This window comes from Mobula hypostoma, chromosome 5 (genome assembly GCF_963921235.1).
Source record: "Mobula hypostoma chromosome 5, sMobHyp1.1, whole genome shotgun sequence".
NCBI lineage: Eukaryota > Metazoa > Chordata > Chondrichthyes > Myliobatiformes > Myliobatidae > Mobula > Mobula hypostoma.
Genome location: NC_086101.1, coordinates 1,642,670 through 1,664,298, shown reverse-complemented (window position 1 = coordinate 1,664,298; position 21,629 = coordinate 1,642,670). Strand labels below are relative to the sequence as shown.

The 21,629-nt window shown below is 43.7% G+C and overlaps 1 protein-coding gene across 1 annotated transcript in view; it reads right to left on the bottom strand.

Annotated features, from left to right (window-relative positions):
* LOC134346073 (uncharacterized) overlaps positions 1-21,629 on the bottom strand; it is a 95,797-nt gene that overhangs the window by 45,237 nt on the left and 28,931 nt on the right. The window contains exons 6-7 of the mRNA XM_063047376.1: positions 13,605-13,733; positions 12,529-12,609 (exon numbers count right to left, since the gene is read on the bottom strand). Coding sequence (XP_062903446.1) covers positions 12,529-12,609; positions 13,605-13,733 — 210 coding nt within the window. The remainder of the gene's footprint in view (positions 1-12,528; positions 12,610-13,604; positions 13,734-21,629) is intronic.

The window sequence follows — 21,629 nt, the reverse complement described above, 5'->3', positions numbered from 1 at the left end:
TAAATGCAGCATCTCCAAGTTTGCAGATGACACGAAGCTGGGTGGCAGTGTTAGCTGTGAGGAGGATGCTAAGAGGGTGCAGAGTGACTTGGATAGGTTGGGTGAGTGGGCAAATTCATGGCAGATGCAATTTAATGTGGATAAATGTGAAGTTATCCACTTTGGTGGCAAAAATAGGAAAACAGATTATTATCTGAATGGTGGCCGATTAGGAAAAGGGGAGGTGCAACGAGACCTGGGTGTCATTATACACCAGTCATTGAAAGTGGGCATGCAGGTACAGCAGGTGGTGAAAAAGGCGAATGGTATGCTGGCATTTATAGTGAGAGGAATCGAGTACAGGAGCAGGGAGGTACTACTGCAGTTGTACAAGGCCTTGGTGAGACCACACCTGGAGTATTGTGTGCAGTTTTGGTCCCCTAATCTGAGGAAAGATATCCTTGCCATAGAGGGAGAACAAAGAAGGTTCACTAGATTGATTCCTGGGATGGCAGGACTTTCATATGAAGAAAGACTGGATGAACTGGGCTTGTACTCGTTGGAATTTAGAAGATTGAGCGGGGATCTGATTGAAACGTATAAAATCCTAAAGGGATTGGACAGGCTAGATGCAGGAAGATTGTTCCCGATGTTGGGGAAGTCCAGAACAAGGGGTCACAGTTTGAGGATAAAGGGGAAGCCTTTTAGGACCGAGATGAGGAAAAACTTCTTCACACAGAGAGTGGTGAATCTGTGGAATTCTCTGCCACAGGAAACAGCTGAGGCCAGTTCATTGGCTATATTTAAGAGGGAGTTAGATATGGCCCTTGTGGCTACGGGGATCAGGTGGTATGGAGGGAAGGCTGGGGCGGGGTTCTGAGTTGGATGATCAGCCATGATCATAATAAATGGCGGTGCAGGCTCGAAGGGCCGAATGGCCTACTCCTGCACCTATTTTCTATGTTTCTATGTTTCTATGATCCTATTCTGGTTGGCTGCTGGTTACCAGTGGTGTTCCACAGGGATCAGTGTTGGGGCAGCTTCTTTTTACATTGTACATCAACGATTTGGATTATGGAATAGATGGCTTTGTGGTAAGTTTGCTGACGATACGAAGATAGGTGGAGGGGCTGGTAGTGCTGAGGAAACGGAGAGTCTGCAGAGAGACTTGGATAGATTGGAAGAATGGGCAGAGAAATGGCAAATGAAGTACAATGTTGGAAAGTGTATGGTTATGCACTTTGGCAGAAAAAATAAACGGGCAGACTATTATTTAAATGGGGAAAGAATTCAAAGTTCTGAGATGCAACGGGACTTGGGAGTCCTCATACAGGATTCTCTTAAAGTCAACCTCCAGGTTGAGTCCATAGTGAACAAGGCGAATGCAATGTTGGCATTCATTTCTAGAGGAATAGAGTATAGGAGCAGGGATGTGATGTTCAGGCTCTATGAGGCGCTGGTGAGACCTCACTTGGAGTACTGTGGGCAGTTTTGGTCTCCTTATTTAAGAAAGGATGTGCTGACGTTGGAGAGGGTACAGAGAAGATTCACTAGAATGATTCCGGGAATGAGAGGGTTAACATATGAGGAACGTTTGTCCGCTCTTGGACTGTATTCCTTGGAGTTTAGAAGAATGAGGGGAGACCTCATAGCAACATTTCGAATGTTAAAAGGCATGGACAGAGTGGATGTGGCAAAGTTGTTTCCCATGATGGGGGAATCTAGTACGAGAGGGCATGACTTCAGGATTGAAGGGCGCCCTTTCAGAACAGAAATGAGAAAACATTTTTTTAGTCAGAGGGTGGTGAATCTGTGGAATTTGTTGCCACGGGCAGCAGTGGAGGCCAAGTCATTGGGTGTATTTAAGGCAGAGATTGATAGGTATCTGAGTAGCCAGGGCATCAAAGGTTATGGTGAGAAGGCGGGGTAGTGGGACTAAATAGGATAAAATGGATTAGCTCATGATAAAATGGCGGAGCAGACTCGATGGGCCGAATGGCCTACTTCTGCTCCTTTGTCTTATGGTCTTATGGACAGGCTGGAAGGCAGAGGAGGCGGCATTGCTCTGTCAGTAAAAAGTGAAATCAAATGATTAGAAAGAGGTGACATTGAGTTCAAAGGGTTGAATCGTTGTGGATAGAGCGAAGGAACTGCAAGGGTAAAAAGACAAACAGTACAAACAGTGGTAAGGATGTGCCCTACAAATTACAATGGGAGACAGAAAATGCATGCCGAAAGGGCAATGTTACAATAGTCAAGGGGAACTTCAATATGCAGGGAGATTGGGAAAACCAGGTTGATGCTGGATTACGGGGTGTGGCGGGGGGATTTTCTAGAGTGCCTGCAAGATGGCTTTTGAGAGTAGCTCATGATTAAGCCCTCACAAGGATCAGCTATTCTGAACAGGATTTTGTTCAATGAACCAGAATTGATTAGAAAGCTCAAGGAAAAAGAATCCTTAGGGAAGAGAGATCATAATGTGATCGAATTCACACTGAAATATGAAGAGAAGCTAAATTGAAATGTAAACACAAGGAATTCTGCAGATGCTGGAAATTCAAGCAACACACATCAAATTTGCTGGTGAATGCAGCAGGCCAGGCAGCATCTCTAGGAAGAGGTACAGTCATCGTTTCAGTTAGTCCTGACGAAGGGTCTCGGCCTGAAACGTCGACTGTACTTCTTCCTAGAAATGCTGCCTGGCCTGCTGTGTTCACCAGCAAATTTGATGTGTGTTGCTAAATTGAAATGTATCAGTATTCCAGAGGAATAAAGGGAAGCAGAGATTGAGGAGATTGCCATGACACCATAAGACATTGGCCTTATTCTGCTCCTTTCAGCCCATCCAGTTTGCTCTGCCATTCCACCATGGTTGATCCCAGATCCCACTCAACCTCACACCTGCTTTCTCACTATATCCTTCAATGTCCTAACTGATCAGGAAACGACCAACTTCCACCTTAAATATACCCACGTTCTTGGCCTCCACCGCAGTCTCCGGCAGACCATCACTACTCTGGCAAAAAAAAAAATTCCCTTACTCATTTTCTAATAGGTCAATTTTGAGGCTGTGCCCTCTAGTTCTGGATACTCCCACCATAGGAAACATCCTCTCCACATCCACCCTGTCTAGTCCTTTCAACATTTGGTAGGTCTCAATGAGATCCCTACACATTCTTCTAAATTGCACTGAGTACAGGCCCAAAGTTGCCAAGCGCTTCTCATATCAGAATCAGGTTTACTATCACCGGCATTTGACGTGATATTTGTTAACCTAGAGGCAGCAGTTCAATGCAATACATAATCTAGAAGAGAAAAATAAATAAATAAAATAAAAAATAATAATAAGTAAATCAATTGCAGTATACATGTTTTGAATAGATTGAAAATGTGCAAAAAACAGAAACATAGAAAACCTGCAGCACAATACAGGCCCTTTGGCCCACAAAGTTGTGCCAAACATGTCCCGACCTTAGAAATTACTAGGCTTACCCATAGCCCTCTATTTTACTAAGCTCCATGTACCTATCTAAATGTCTCTTAAAAGACTCTGTCGTATCCAACTCCACCACAGTTGCCAGCAGCCCATTCCACGCACTCACCACTCTCTGAGTAAAAAACTTACCCCTGACATCTCCTCTGTACCTACTCCCCAGCACCTTAAACCTGTATCCTCTTGTGACAACCATTTCAGCCCTGGGAAAAAACCTCTGACTATCCACACGATCAATGCCTCTCATCATCTTATACATCTCTATCAGGTCACCTCTCATCCTCTGTCGCTCCAAGGAGAAAAGGCCGAGTTCACTCAACCTATTCTCATAAGGCATGTTCCCCAATCCAGGCAACATAAATACTGTATATGAAAAAAAAGTGAGGTATTGTACAAGGGTTTAATGTCCATTTAGGAATTGGATGGCAGAGGGGAAGAAGCTGTTCCTGAATCGCTGAGTGTGTGCCTTCAGGCTTCTGTACCTCCTACCTGATGGTAACAGTGAGAAAAGGGCATGCCCTGGGTGCTGGAGGTCCTTAATAATGGACACTACTCCCTGAAGATGTCCTGGGTACTTTGTAGCTAATACCCAAGATAGAGCTAACTAGATTTACAATCTTCTGCAGCTTTTTTCGGTCCTGTGCAGTAGCCCCCCAATACCAGACAGTGATGCAGCCTGTCAGAATGCTCGCTACGGTACATCTACAGAAGTTTTTGAGTGTTTTTGTTGACATCCCTAATCTCTTCAAACTCCTAATGAAGTATAGCTGCTGTCTTGCCGCCTTTATAACTACATCGATATGCTGGGACCAGGTTAGATCCTCAGAGATCTTGACACCCAGGAACTTGAAGCTGCACACTCTCTCCACTTCTGATCCCTCTGAGGATTGGTATTCCTGACCCTTCCTGAAGTCCACAATCATCTTTCGCCTTACTGGCGTCAGGTTTTTGCTGCGACACCACTCCACTATTGGCATATCTCACTCCTGTAGGCCCTCTCGTCACCACCTGAGATTCTACCAACAATGGTTGTATCGTCAACAAGTTTATAGATGGTATTTGAGCTATGCCTAGCCACATAGTCATGCGTATATAGAGAGCAGAGCAGTGGGCTAAGCACGCACCCCTGAGGTGCACCAGTGTTGATCGTGAACGAGGAGGATATATTATCACAAATCCGCACAGATTGTGGTCTTCTGGTTAGGAAGTCGAGGATCCAATTGCAGAGGGAGGTACAGATGCCCAGGTTCTGCAACTTTTCTACCAGGATTGTGGGAATGATGGTATTAAAAGCTGAGCTACGGTCAATGAACAGCATCCTGACACAGGTGTTTGTGTTGCCCAGGTGGTCTGAAGCCATGTGGAGAACATTTGAGATTGCGTCTGCCGTTGACCTATTGTAGCGGTAGGCAAAACGCAGTGGGTCCAGGTCCTTGCCGAGGCAGGAGTTCAGTCTAGTCACGACCAACTTCGCAAAGCATTTCATCACTGTACCTGGTTTTCTGGCACAGGCCTGGGTTGCCAGACTTGAATGCCACAGATCTAGTCTTCAGCAGATGACGTACCTCCTGGTTCATCCAGGGCTTTTGGTTTAAGACCATAAGACCATAAGACAAAGGAGTAGAAGTCGACTATTCGGCCCATCGAGTCTGCTCCGCCATTTTATCACGAGCTGATCCATTCTCCCATTTAGTCCCACTGCCCTGCCTTCTCACCATAACCTTTGATGCCTTGGCTGCTCAGATACCTATCAATCTCTGCCTTAAATACACCCAATGACTTGGCCTCCACTGCCATCCATGGCAACAAATTCCATAGATTCACCACCCTCTGACTAAAAAAATTTCTTTGCAATTCTGTTCTGAATGGGCGCTCTTCAATCCTTAAGTCATGCCCATCGTACTAGACTCCCCCATCATGGGAAACAACTTTGCCACATCCACTCTGTCCATGCCTTTCAACATTTGAAATGTTTCTATGAGGTCTCCCCTCATTCTTCTAAACTCCAAGGAATACAAGAGCGGACAAATGTTTCTCATATGTTAACCCTCTCAATCCCGAAACCATTCTAGTGAATCTTCTCTGTACCCTCTCCAATGTCAGCACATCCTTTCTTAAATACGGAGACCAAAACTGCCCACAGTACTCCAAGTGAGGTCTCACCAGCGCCTAATAGAGCCTCAACATCACATCCCTGCTCCTATACTCTATTCCTCTAGAAATGAATGCCAACATTGCATTCGCCTTCTTCACCACCGACTCAACCTGGAGGTTAACTTTAAGGGTATCCTGCACGAGGACTCCCAAGTCCCGTTGCATCTCAGAACTTCGAATTATTTCCCCATTTAAATAATAGTCTGCCCGTTTATTTCTTCTGCCAAAGTGCATAACCATACACTTTCCAACATTGTATTTCATTTGCTATTTCTTTGCCCATTCTTCCAATCTATCCAAGTCTCTCTGCAGACTCTCCATTTCCTCAGCACTACCGGCCCCTCCACCTATCTTCGTATTGTATGCAAACTTAGCCACAAAGCCATCTATTCCATAATCCAAATCGTTGATGTACAATGTAAAAAGAAGTGGCCCCAACACTGATTCCTGTGGAAAACCACTGGTAACCGGCAGCCAACCAGAATAGGATCCCTTTATTCCCACTCTCTGTTTCCTGCCAATCAGCCAACGCTCTATCCACATATGTAACTTTCCCGTAATTCCATGGGCTCTTATCTTGTTAAGTAGCCTCATGTGTGGCACCTTGTCAAAGGCCTTCTGAAAATCCAAATATACAATATCCACTGCATTTCCCTTGTCTAGCCTACTTGTAATTTCCTCAAAAAATTGTAATAGGTTTGTCAGGCAGGATTTTCCTTTAAGGAATCCATGCTGAGTTCTGCCTATCTTGTCATATGCCTCCAGGTACTCTGTAACCTCATCCTTGACAATTGACTCCAACAACTTCCTAACCACCGATGTCAAGCTAACAGGTCTATAATTTCCTTTTTGCTTCCTTGCCCCCTTCTTAAACCATAGAAAAACTACAACACAGAAACAGGCCTTTTGGCCCTTCTTGGCTGTGCCGAACCATTTTCTGCCTAGTCCCACTGACCTGCACACGGACCATATCCCTCCATACACCTCCCATCCATGTATCTGTCCAATTTATTCTTAAATGTTAAAAAACAACCCGCATTTACCACCTCGTCTGGCAGCTCATTCCATACTCCCACCACTCTCTATGTGAAGAAACCCCCGCTAATGTTCCCTTTAAACTTTTCCCCCCTCACCCTTAAATAGTGGAGTGACATTTACAATCTTCCAGTCCTCCGGAACCATGCCAGAATCTATTGACTTTTGAAAGATCATCGCTAATGTCCCCACAATCTCCACAGCTACTTCCTTCAGAACACGAGGGTGCATTCCATCTGGTCCGGGAGATTTATCTACCTTTAGACTATTCAGCTTCCTGAGTACTTTCTCTGTCGTAATTGTGACTGCGCACACTTCTCTTCCCTGCCACCCTTGAGTGTCTGGTACACTGCTGATATCTCCCTCAGTGAAGACTTATGCAAAATACTCGTTCAGTTCCTCTGCCATCTCCTTATCTCCCATTACAATTTCTCCAGTATCATTTTCTATCGGCCCTATATCTACTCTCACCTGTCTTTTACTCTTTATATATTTGAAAAAGCTTTTAGTATCCTCTTTGATATTATTTGCTAGCTTCCTTTCATAGTTAATCTTTTCCCTCTTAATGATCTTCTTAGTTTCCTTTTGTAAGCTTTTAAAAACTTCCCAATCCTCTGTCTTCCCACTAATTTTCACTTCCTTGTATGCCCTCTCCTTTGCTTTAACTTTGGCTTTGACTTCTCTTGTCAACCACGGTTGCATCCTTTTTCCATTCGAAAATTTCTTCTTTTTTGGAATATACCTGTCTTGCACCTTCCTCACTTCTCGCATAAACTCCAGCCACTGCTGCTCTGCCGTCTTTCCCGCCAGTGTCTCTTTCCAGTCAACTTTGGCCAGTTCCTCTTTCATGCCACTGTAATTTCCTTTACTCCACTGAAATACCGACACATCAGATTTCGGCTTCTCTTTTTCAAATTTCACAGTGAACTCAATCATGTTATGATCACTGTCTCCTAAGGGTTCCTTCACCTCAATCTCTCTAATCACCTCCAGTTCATTACACAATACCCAATCCAGTACAGCCAATCCCCTAGTGGGCTCAACAACAAGCTGTTCTAAAAAGCCATCTCGCAGACATTCTACAAATTCTCTCTCTTGAGATCCAGTGCCGACCTGATTTTCCCAATCCACTCGCATGTTAAAATTCCCCACAATTATCATAACACTGCCCTTCTGACAAGCCTTTTCTATTTCCTGTTGTAATTTGTAGTCCACATCACTGCAGCTGTTTGGAGGCCTATAAATAACTGCTACCAGGGTCCTTTTACCCCTGTGATTTCTTAGCTCAACCCATAAAGATTCTGCACCTTCCAATCCTATATCACCTCTTTCTAATGATTTAATATAATTTCTTACCAATAAAGCCACACCTCCCCCTCTGCCTACCTTCCTATCCTTCCGATACAAGACAGGTAAGTCTTTGTGGGCACACACTCATCCACACAAGTTTTAATGAAGTATTAATCTCTTCATTCACAGAATCATCCTTGTGAACCTTCTCTGGACTCTCTCCAATGACAACACATCCTTTCTGAGACATGGGGCCCAAAACTGTTGACAATACTCCAAACGCAGCCTGACTAGTGTCTTATAAAGGCTCAGCATTATCCCCTTGCTTTTATATTCTATTTCCCTAGAAATAAATGGCCAACATTGTATTTGCCTTCTTTACCACAGACTTAAACGGTAAATTAACCTTCTTGCACAGGACCCTCTGCACCACTGATGTTTGAATATTCTCCCCATTTAGTTAATAATCCACACTATTGTTTCTTTTATCAAACTGCATTAACTTACATTTCCCAACATATTTTATCTGCCACTTTTTTGCCCATTCTTCCAATTTGTCTAAGTCCTGCTGTAATCATAATTCTTCAGCCCTACCTACCCTTCCACCTATCTTCATACAAGCCAAAAGCTTTGCCACAAAGCCATCAATTCCATGATCTAAATCATTGACAAACAAAGTGAAAAGTAGCGGTCCCAGTACTGACCCCTGAAGAACACCACTAGTCACTGGCAGCCAACCAAAAAAGGCCACTTTTATTGCCACTCGCTGCCTCCTGCCTGTCGGCCATCTTCTATCCATGCCAGTATCTCTCCTGTAACGCCATAAGATTTTATCTTGTTAAGTGGCTTCATGTGTGGCACCTTATCAAATGCCTTCTGAAAATCTAAATGTTTGGCATCCCCTGCCTCTCCTTTGTCCACCCTGCTTGTTACTTCCTCAAAGATCTCTAACAAGTTTGTCAGGCAAGATTTCCCTTTACAGAAACAATGCTGACTTTGACTTATTTTGTCATTATTGTCCAAGTACCTTGAAACATCGTCCTCAATAATAGACTCTAACACTTTCCCAACCACTGAGGTTGGGCTAACTGGCCTATAATTTCCTTTCTTCTGCCTTCCTCCCTTCTTTAAGAGTGGTGTGACATTTGCAATCTTCCAGTTCTGTGGGACCATGCCCAAATCAAGTGAAACTTGAAAGATCATGACCAATGCATTGCCATCTCTTCAGCAACCTTTCAGGACTCTGGAATGTAGTCCATCTGGTCGAAGCGCCAATGGCTCTTGGGGCCCCCTGATGAAGGAAGCCATTGAAGTAAAACTGGAGGAAAAGAATTTTAACTGAGATGAAGGTCTTGCTCTAAGTAAGGACTGGAATTTAATTGTAAACAAGGTGGGAGAGTGGAAACCCTGATTGGATGAGGGATAGTCAGCATGGCTTTGTCAAGGGCAGGTCACGCCTGACAAATCTGATTGAATTCTTTGAGGATGTAACAAAACACATTGATGAAGGTCGAGCAGTAGATGTAGTGTATATGGATTTCAGTAAGGCATTTGATAAGGTTCCCCATGCAAGGCTCATTCAGAAAGTATTGAGGCATGGGATCCAAGGAGACCTTGCTCTGTAGATCCAGAATTAGCTTGCACACAGAAGGCAAAGGGTGGTTGTAGATGGTCCATATTCAGCATGGAAGGACGGTGACCAGTGGTGTTCTGGGATCCCACCTCTCTGTGATTTTTATAAATGAACCTGGATGAGGAAGTAGAAGGGTGAGTTAGTAAGTTCGCTGATGACACAAAAGTTGGGGGTGTTGTGGATAGTCTGGAGGTTGTCAGAGGTTACAGCGGGACATCGATAGGATGCAGAACTGGGCTAAGAAGTGCCAGATGGAGTTCAACCCAGATATGTGTGAAGTGGTTCATTTTGGTAGGACAAATATGAAGACAGAATATAATATTAGAGTCTTGGCAGTGTGGAGCTCTAGCGAGATCTTGGGGTGCATGTCCATAGGACACTCAAAGTGCTGCGCAGTGTTGTTAGAAGGCATAGAAACATAGAAAATAGGTGCAGGAGTAGGCCATTCGGCCCTTTGAGCCTGCACCGCCATTTATTATGATCATGGCTGATCATCCAACTCAGAACCCTGCACCAGCCTTCCCTCCATACCCCCTGATCCCCGTAGCCACAAGGGCCATATCTAACTCCCTCTTAAATATAGCCAATGAACCGGCCTCAACTGTTTCCTGTGGCAGAGAATTCCACAGATTCACCACTCTCTGTGTGAAGAAGTTTTTCTTAATCTCAGTCCTAAAAGGCTTCCCCTTTATCCACAAACTGTGACCCCTCGTTCTGGACTTCCCCAACATCGGGAACAATCTTCCTGCATCTAGCCTGTCCAATCCCTTTAGGATTTTATACGTTTCAATCAGATCCCCCCTCAATCTTCTAAATTCCAATGAGTACAAGCCTAGTTCATCCAGTCTTTCTTCATATGAAAGTCCTGCCATCCCAGGAATCAATCTGGTGAACCTTCTTTGTTCTTTTGGATCTCCCCCTCCCACTTTCAAATCCCTTGCTCACTCTTCCTTCAGTTAGTCCTGACGAAGGGTCTCGGCCTGAAACGTCGACTGCACCTCTTCCTACAGATGCTGCCTGGCCTGCTGCGTTCACCAGCAACTTTGATGTGTGTCGCTTGAATTTCCAGCATCTGCAGAATTCCTGTTGTTCACCAGATTGATTCCTGGGATGGCAGGACTTTCATATGATGAAAGACTGGATGAACTAAGTTTATACTCGTTGGAATTTAGAAGATTGAGGGGGGATCTGATTGAAACGTATAAAACCCTAAAGGGTTTGGACAGGCTAGATGCAGGAAGATTGTTCCCGATGTTGGGGAGGTCCAGAACGAGGGGTCACAGTTTGAGGATAAAGGGGAAGCCTTTTAGGACCGAGATTAGGAAAAACTTCTTCACACAGAGAGTGGTGAATCTGTGGAATTCTCTGCCACAGGAAACAGTTGAGGCCAGTTCATTGGCTATATTTAAGAGGGAGTTAGATATGGCCCTTGTGACTACGGGGGTCAGGGGGTATGGAGGGAAGGCTGGGGCGGGGTTCTGAGTTGGAGGATCAGCCATGATCATAATAAATGGCGGTGCAGGTTCGAAGGGCCAAATGGCCTACTCCTGCACCTATTTTCTATGTTTCTATGTTCTATGTTCTTTGTAAAACTTCCGATGTTCGCTGGGCAAAGTTTTAAACTTGCTCTGCATCTCCTTTTTTCTCTTAAGTGAGGCCTTAATATCTCTTGAAAACTACGGTTCCCTACACTTGTTATTTTTGCCTCTGACAGACATAAACAAGCTTTATACTCTCTGAATTTCACTTTTGAATGCCTCCCATTTACCAAGTACATCTTTGCCAGAAGATAGCCTGTCCAAATCCACACGTGCCAGATCATTTCTGATAACATCAAAATTGGCCTTTCTCCAATCTAGGATCTCTCTACTTTAAAAGTAAAGGCATTGTGGTGACTGGATGCAACTTCTGTCACCTGCCCAGTCTCATTCCCAAAGAGCAGTTCCAGTATCACACACTCAGAGACGTGGTTGACGATGGCTCATGCATTGGTGAAGGGAACTGTTCTTTTGTTAGGGGTGCAGCTTAGGAGACAATGGCACCGAACAGCAACTCCTTTGCTTGCATCTTTGGAAACAGCTCTATTTCTATCTGTAATATCTCTATTTTTCCCTTTCAGAGTTCTCTTGAAGACCCTGACCTGGAGTTACACGCTGACTTCGGTTCTTTGCGGGAATGGGACTTGCTCTCAGGGCCTGACGACTGGCCTCTAGTCGACATAAGGACGCGGCCTAGGAGACTAGCACACCTTCCGGGTTCTGGGATTTTGTGGCTCTGGTGGCAGGCGGACTCGAGGTCGGTGCCTCCTCAGGAAATCCATCTGTTGTGGGAGACGGAAGATCGAAAGCAGCAAGTTGGCTGCTGGCTGTGTGCCCAGAGACCCGCGTTCTTTGGGCACAGAGCCCAGAAAAAGTGACGCATCAGACTTTTAACATCGTAAATCAGCGAGTTGCTTGTTATGTCTCCCCTCTCACTCTCAAACTGAGACACCTCTTTCTCCCTCATTAGGGGGAGAGAGAGAGTCTGTCGTATGTCGAACACCAGGTGAACGAGTAATCTTTGGGATACTCTAAGTGTGTGTCTTTATTAATGCTTTGCTGCATGCTTGAGTGCTTGATGCTTTCTTTTGCTAGTGGGGGGGGGTAGGGATCGTTGCTTTGCTGCTGCCTACACATGGGGGGAGCTGGGGGGGTGGTTTTGGGCTTTTGACTTTTAACGGTCATTCATTCTTTGGGGCATTCCTCTGTTTTTTTGTGGATAATTGTGGAAAAAAAAAGAATTTCGGCATGTATATTGTATACATTTCTCTGACATTAAATGTACCTTTGAAACCTTTAAAAAGAATGGATGCAACTCTTTTGCACTGTTCTAACAGTAAACCTGATTACTACAATACTGTACTATCATTACTTGTGTTGTTCCCATTCACACCATTAATACTCACTGTTGTTGTGTCCTCTGTAAATTGGTGCTGCGGAAATAACCACTGATAAGCCCCCATACACCAGGAAAAAATAACGATGATCTGTGGAGATTACATTTGAGAGCATGATTCAGGAATGTACACACATCATGCTTGCACACTCCACCACCCTGGCAATTTAACTAATTATTTAGTAATGGAACTGTCTGGAATTTCTGCTTGTTTGACCATTCATAGTCCTTTTCAACAGGGTATGTGCATTTACATGGAGAAAGGCTTGCAGAGCACAAAATGGGGCCCTTCAGCCCATCATATCTTTACTAACTTTTCTGCCTGTCTGCACTGATCCTATCTGTCTACATCGTCTGTTTCCTGCATGCCTTGCCCATTCAAGAGCCAGTCTAAATGTCTCTTAAAGATTTGTATTGCATCTGAGAAACTTAATGAAAGAGTTTGAAGTATTGTTGTTGCTGTGGGAGGGAAATTATGAGCTGTGGCCTTACTCATGATGCCCCAAATCCTTGAATAAATTTAATTTCTGTAAATTCAGTTTTCCACTATCGGGTAATGCCCCATGCAGGGTCCCATTTGCAACTCACTTATAAACACTGGCTAACTTGCACAAATGCTTGGCAAAACGTATTTATCTTGGTGTTTCAGCAACGGACAGAATCTCCACACCTCCACCCTTTTATGCAGCAAGTTACCGTAGTTACCATACTGCGCAATTCAGCCTCACGAACAAAAACAAGAGTGACAAGTGCTTGGAAACTTTCTCAATCCATTGGCCACATGTCATTCTGACTTGGGCATTATTTCTTAGTTTTGTAAACCTTCTCAAACAATCTGTTGGCCACTCTTGTCATCCTGATTTTATGATTATTGCACTTTTTCATCTATTAATTGACCCACACAATCTGAAGACAACAATCCAATGTCTTTTTCAAACTAGAGATAGTTTGTAAGATATTTTATCCAAGTGCCAGCAGGTACCAAAAGCTATCTCTGATCTGGCTGAAACTTCAGAGCCAGAATTCCCATATGTTCAAAGAAAGAAATCAGAAAGAAAATCACAAAATATAGTTGTTTGGACTTACTGGTCTTTATCAAGAATGATCTTTGGAGCTTAGTTTCAGGATGCAGGTAAAGCACGAGAATATAAATTATCATAGCTATCACCAGAAAAAGCCCAAGCCCGTCGATAATCTTGTATGGGATGGAGAAATCTGGATGAAGCAGATGAGAATGAAATGATTAACAACATGTCAAAACAGGATTTGCTTTTCAACGTTAACTATAAGCTTCCCTGTCTTGGAGCCAGAGCAGGTCCAAGTCCACCTGGAGGTTGTGCAGGTAATGCAGAGACATAATTAAAATCTGCTGGAATACAGTACTGAACTACAGTTGGGTGGTTAGCCTGGTTGTCTACAGGCAAGGTGTACTTTGTTGAGGACATTCTCACCACATGGTGCAGACAGGGTGAATTTAGGCTCACTTCCTGCCTGAGTAAAGGACCATACAATACAGAAGCAGAATTAGGCCATTCAGCCCATCGAGTCTCCTCCACCAGTCCATCATGACTGATATATTATCCTTCACAAACCCATTCTCTGGCCTTCTCCCCGGAACCTTTAATGCCCTGACTAATCAAGAAACTATCAATCTCTGCTTTAAATATACTCAATGACTTGGCCTTCACAGACAGCTGAACATAGAACATACAACATAGAAATTTACAGCACATTGCAGGCCCTTTGGACCACAATGTTGTGCCAACTATGTAACCTACTCTACAGACTGCCTAGAATTTCCCTAGCACGTAACCCTCTAATTGTCTAAGCTCCATGTACCTATCCAGAAGTCTCTTAAAAGACCCTATTGTATCCACCTCCACCACCGTTGCTAGCAATGCATTCCATGCACTCACTCTCCGTGTGAAAAACTTACCCCTGACATCCCCTCAGTACCAATTTCCAAGCATCTTAAAACGATACCCCCTCCTGTTAGCCATTTCAGCCCTAGGAAAAAGCCTCTGACTATCCAAATGATCAATGCCTCTCATCATCTTATACACCTCTATCAGGTCACCTCTCATCTTCTGTTGCTCCGAGGAGAAAAGGCCGAGTTCACTCAGGCTATTTTCATAAGGTATGCTCCCCAATCCAGGCAAAATCCTTGTAAATCTCCTCTGCACCCTATAGCATCCACATCCTTCCTGTAGTCAGGTGACCAGAACGGAACACAGTACTCCAAGTGCGGTCTGACCAAGGTCTTACATAGCTGTAACATTACCTCATGGCTTTTGAACACAATCTCATGGTTGATGAATGCCAACACACCATACGTCTTCTTAACAGCTCTATCAACCTACACAGCAGCTTTGAGAGTCCTAGTGACACAGACCCCAAGATCTCTCAGATCTATCCCACTGCCAAGAGTCTTACCATTTATATTATATTCTGTCTTCAATTTGACCTACCAAAATGAACCACTTCACACTTATCTGGGTTGAAGTCCATCTGCCACTTCTCAGCCCAGTTCTGGATCCTATCGATGTTCCACTGTAACCGCTGACAACCCTCCAGACTATCCACAACACCCCCAACCTTCGTGTCATCAGCAAATTTACTAACCCATCCCTCCACTTCCTCATCCAGGTCATTTATAAAAATCACAAAGAGTAGGGGCCGCAGAGCAGATCCCTGAGGCACTCCACCGGTCACTGACCTCCATGCAGAATACAAACTATCTACAAACATGAGGATGTGTTTTGTAACATCCTCAGAAAATTCAATCAGGCTCATAGGGAACGGCCTGCCCTTGGCAATGCCATGTTGACTATCTACAAATGCTCATAAATCCTGCCTCTCAGGATCTTTTCCAACAACTTGCCCACCACTGAGGTCAGGCTCACTGATCTATAATTTCCTGCGTTATCTCTACTCCCTTTCTTGAACAAGGGAACAACAATTGAACAATTGGAGCAACCCTCCAATCCTCCGGTACTTTCCCGTCCCTATATGATGCAAAGATCATCATGAGACTCAGCAATCTCCTCCCTCACTTCCCACAATAGGCTGGGGCATATCTTATCCAGTCCCAGTGACTTATGTAACTTCATGTTTACCAAAAGCTCCAGCACATCCTCTTTCTTAATGTTTATATGCTCAAGTGTTTCAGTCCGCTGTAAGTCATCCCCACAATTGCCAAGATCTTTTTCCCTGGTGAATACTGAAGCAAAGTATTCATTAAGTACCTCCGCTTCCTCCTCCGACTCCATGCACACGTTTCCAGTATCGCACCTGACTGGTCCTATTCTCACACGACTCATCCTCTTGTTCTTCACATAAACTGTGGCTAAAGAAATTTCTCCTCATCTCTGTTCTTTATTCTAATGCTGTGCCTTCTGGTCCTAAACTCCTCCACTATAGAAAATATCCTCTCCACATCCACTCTATCTAGGCTTTTCAATATCCATTGGGTTTCAATGATCTATTGAAATTCAAATCATCTATTTAAAATTGGTTACAACCCCTCATTCTTCTAAAAGTCCAGCGAATTCAGGTCCAGAGCCATCAGATTCTCCTCATATGTTAACCATGTCATTCTCAAAATCATTCTCGTGCACCTTGGAGAGTTGATGCAATTTCATAAATGTAGGATTCTAAGGTCCTCCCTTTATTAACAGATATAAATTTCGAAGGCAGTGGAGATTACACAGGATCATCTGTAAAAGTGGTGGGGTGGAAGGTGAGAACAGTAGAACTGTAAAAGCCCATAAAATTCCATATTTATCTTGATTTCACTCCTCCCTGCCAAGACCCCACTGCATTCTGCCAATTTGTTAGTCTCCTTAGTGATGCCTAAAACTTGCTTCTTTTCTCTAACTGTGGTTCCTCCAAAACTATTAACAGGCCTCATAACCTATACGTCTTTCAACCTTTTCCTATACCCTACTGAGGACAGACTTCCCACTGTCCTCGCTTTCTATTGCACCACATTCTATAATCATCCACCTTTAATGAACTGCCGTCCCTAAACACAATGACCCCTCCCCTTTCATTTTCCAAAGAGACCATCTCTCTCCACAATTTCCAGATTCCACCAACATGAACCCCTTTCTCAAAGACAATTCCTGGAGGTGCAACACATGCTAGCTAACTTCTTTTCTTCCCTCTATATAGGGATCACCCTTCTGGGTGAAGCAGAGAGTACATGATCAGTTGATAAGGATCGCCATGAACTTCTAGTTCTCTGGCACTTTATGCCTCCTTCCACTCTGACTTCTCTGCTTCTGGTTTACAACACTGTTCCAACCAAGACCAATGTAACATCATCACAGCTTCTTTCCATACTGTTGTACATTTAATATTTCAATAGTATTTGAGTAATCTTGTGCATATATACATTTTAAATAACTGATTATGAGTTATATGTATAAATATGTAAAGTGCATATTACCATACTATCACGATATGTACTGTATGCGTCTCGCTGAAAGAGAACTTGAAGTTAGATCCACACTCACAGACTAATGTCTTTCTTTGAATTAGTTTAATGTTTTGAAGTTACAATATCTAACAGTGATGATGAGACAACTACTGACCTGTTCAAATGCAGCATAACACTCGATTTCAAAGAAAAGCGCAGCGAAGAATAGTCAAATTTAAAAGAAAGGCAACGCAGCAGATGTTCTTCGAGTATATAAAGAAAGTAAGAAAGTAAGAAACTGGAAGAATTCTTGGGTTTGTAAAGAGTGGGTACTGGGTGATAATAATATAAAAAGGAGTAGAAATCGCAGGCTATGTTGGAAAAATTGACGAGTTTGATCACACAACAGGTAATTGGCTCATGTATACTGAGCTATGGAACAGTATTTAGACCATAAGATACAGGAGCAGAATTAGGCCATTTGGCCCATCAAGTCTGCTCCACCATTTCATCATGGCTGATCCAATTTTCCTCTCAGCCCCAATCTGCTGCCTTCTCCCCGTATCCCTTCCTGACCAATCAAGAATTGAAGTTTAAGAGACTACTAGACAGGTATATGGAGGAATTTAAGGTTGGGGGTTATATGGGAGGTAGTGTTTGAGGGTTGGCACAACATTGTGGGCCGAAGGGCCTGTACTGTGCTGTACTATTCGATGTTCTATGTTCCATGAATCTGCCTTAAATATATATAGAAGAGGAGGGTGGAGCTTAGATATTATGTCACTAAATGGCGACTCCTTTACTTGCATCTTTGGAAACAGCTCCATTTCCATCTTTAATATCTTCATTTTTCCCTTTCAGGGTTCTTTTGAAGACCCTGACCTGGAGTTACCCGCCGACTTCGGTTCTTTGCGGGAATGGGACCCACTCTCGGGATTTCATAACTGGCCATTATCCGACATGCCAAGGATGCGGCCTAAGAGCTAGGAGGTCAAAGATCTCATGGCTCTGGAGATGGGCAGATCAAAGGTCGGTGTCCCGGCTGGAGGTTGGTGTGTCAAGGGTGTCGGAAGATCTTTAGCTATGTGCCCAGAGACCGAAGCTCTTTGGGCGCAGTGCTCAGAAAAAGCAACACATCGAACTTTTAACATCGTAAACCAGCAAGTTGTTTGTTATGTCTCCCATCTCACTGTGAAACAGAGACACCGCTTTCTCCCTTATTAGGGAGAGAGAGAGAGCCTGTGGTATGTCGAACACTGGGTGAACGAGTAGTCTTTGGGGTACTTGCAAGTCTGTGTCTTTGCTGCATGCTTGAGTGCTCGGTGAGGGGCGCTGGGCCAATGCTTCCTTTTTGCTGGTGGGGGACGGGGGATCGTTGCTTTGCTGCTGCTTACGCGAGGGAGGGAGGGGTGTTGGGGGGGGCTTTGGGGTTCTAACATTTAACTGTCATTCATTCTTTGGGGGCACTCGTCTGTTTTCATGGATGGTTATGAAGAAAAAGCATTTCAGGATGTATATTGTATACGTTTATCTGACATTCAATGCACCTTTGAAACTTTGAAACCATTAAAACATAGACAGCCTCCACAACTGCCTGTGGCAAAGAATTCCACAGATTCACCACTCTGTCTAAAGAAATTCCTCCTTATCTCCATTCTAAAAGATCCCCCCTTTATTCTGAGGCTGTGTCCTCTGGTCTTACACTATCCCACCACAGGAAGCATTCTCTCCACACCTACTTTATCGAGGACTTGCACCATTTGGTAGGTTTCAATGAGGTCACCCCTCATTCTTCTGAATTCGAGAGAATACAAGCCCAGAGCCATCAAATATCCTTGATATGACAAGACATTCAATCCTGGAATCATTTTTGTGAACCTCCTTTGAACCTTCTCCAGTTTCAACACATCTTTTCGAAGATAGGGGGGGGCCCAATATTGCTCACAATATTCCAAGTGAGGCCTCACCAGTGCTTTATAATGTCTCAACATTACATCATAGAAACCGTAGAAACTACAGCACAGAAACAGGCCTTTTGGCCCTTTTTGGCTGTGCCGAATCATTTTCTGCCTAGTCCCACTGACCTGCACACGGACCATATCCCTCCATACACCTTCCATCCATGTACCTGTCCAATTTATTCTTAAATGTTAAAAAAGAACCCGCATTTACCACCTCGTCTGGCAGTTCATTCCACAATCCCACCACTCCCTGTGTGAAGAAGCCCCCGCCTAATGTTCCCTTTAAACTTTTCCCGCCTCACCCTTAACCCATGTCCTCTGGTTTTTTTCTCCCCTTGCCTCAGTGGAAAAAGCCTGCTTGCATTCACTCTATCTATACCCATCATAATTTTATATACCTCTATCAAATCTCCCCTCATTCTTCTACGCTCCAGGGAATAATGTCCTAACCTATTCAACCTTTCTCTGTAACTGAGTTTCTCAAGTCCCGGCAACATCCTTGTAAACCTTCTCTGCACTCTTTCAACCTTATTAGTATCCTTCCCGTAATTTGATGACCAAAACTGAACACAATACTCCAGATTTGGCCTCACCAATGCCTTATACAACCTCATCATAACATTCCAGCTCTTATACTCAATACTTTGATTAATAAAGGTCAATGTACCAAAAGCTCTCTTTACGACCCTATCTACCTGTGACGCCACTTTTAGGGAATTTTGTATCTGTATTCCCAGATCCCTCTGTTCCACTGCACTCCTCAGTGCCTTACCATTAACCCTGTATGTTCTTCACACCTGTCTGTATTAAACTCCATTTGCCATTTTTCAGCCCATTTTTCCAGCTGGTCCAAGTCCCTCTGCAAGCTTTGAAAACCTTCCTCACTGTCCACTACACTTCCAATCTTTGTGTCATCAGCAAATTTGCTGATCCAATTTACCACATTATCATCCAGATCATTGATATAGATGACAAATAACAATGGACCCAGCACTGATCCCTGTGGCACACCACTAGTCACAGGCCTCCACTCTGAGAAGCAATTTTCTACCACCACTCTTTGGTTTCTTCCATTGAGCCAATGTCTAATCCAATTTACCACCTCTCCATGTATACCTAGCGACTGTATTTTCCTAACTAACCTCCCATGCGGGACCTTGTCAAAGGCCTTACTGAAGTCCATGAAGACAATATCCACTGCCTTCCCTTCATCTACATTCCTGGTAACCTCCTCGGAAAACTCCAATAGATTGGTCAAACATGACCTACCACGCACAAAGCCATGTTGACTCTCTCTAATAAGTCCCTGTCTATCCAAATGTTGTAGATTCTGTCTCTTAGTACTCCATCCAATAACTTACCCACTACCGACATCAAACTTACCGGCCTATAATTTCCCAGATTACTTTTCAATCCTTTTTTAAACAACGGAACAACATGAGCCATTCTCCAATCCTCCAGCATCTCACCTGTAGACACCGACATTTTAAATATATCTGCTAGGGCCCCTGCAATTTCAACACTAGTCTCCTTCAAGGTCCAAGGGAATACCCTGTCACGTACTGGGGATTTATCCACTTTAATTTGCCTCAAGGTAGCAAACACCTCCTCCTTTTCAATCTGTACAGTTTCCATGATTTCACTACTTGTTTCCCTTAATTCCATAAACTTCATGTCAGTTTCCTTAGTAAATACAGATGCAAAAAAAACATTTAAGATCTTCCCCATTTCCTTTGGTTCTGCACATAGCCGACTACTCTGATCTTCAAGAGGACCAATTTTATCCCTTACAATTCTTTTACTCTTAATATACCTGTAAAAGCTCTTTGGATTATCCTTCACTTTGACTGCCAAGGCAACCTCATGTCTTCCTTTAGCCCTCCTGATTTCTTTCTTAAGTATTTTCTTGCACTTCTTATACTCCTCAAGCACCTTATTTACTCTGTTTCCTATACATGTCATGCAACTCTTCTCTTCTTCTTTATCAGAGTTGCAATATCCCTTGAGAACCAAGGTTCCTTATTCCTATTCTCTTTGCCTTTAATCCTGACAGAAACATACAAGCTCTGCGCTCTCAAAATTTCTCCTTTGAAGGCTTCACACTTACCAATCACATTTTTGCCAGAGAACAACCTGTCCCAATCCACGTTTTTTAAATCCTTTCTCATTTTTTCAAATTTGGCCTTCTTCCAGTTCAGAACCTCAACCCTAGGACCAGATCTATCCTTGTCTATGATCAAGTTGAAACTAATGGTGTTATGGTCACTGGAACCAAAGTGCTCCCCTACACACACTTCCATCACTTGTCCTAACTCATTTCCTAACAGGAGATCCAATACTGCATCCCCTCTAGTTGGTATCTCTATATATTGATTTAGAAAACTTTCCTGAACACATTTTACAAACTCTAAACCATCTAGACCTCTAACAGTATGGGAGTCCCAATCAATGTACGGAAAATTAAAATCCCCTACCACCACAACTTTATGTTTCCTGCAGTTGCCTGCTATCTCTCTGCAGATTTGCTCCTCCAATTCTCGCTGACTATTGGGTGGTCTATAATACAACCCCATTAATGTAGCCATACCTCTCCTGTTTCTCAGCTCCACCCATAAGGACTCAGTAAACAAGCCCTCTGATCTGTCCTGCCTGAGCACTGCTATAACATTTTCCCTGACAAGCAATGCTACCACCCCCCCACCTTTCATTCCTCTGCCTCGATCACATCTG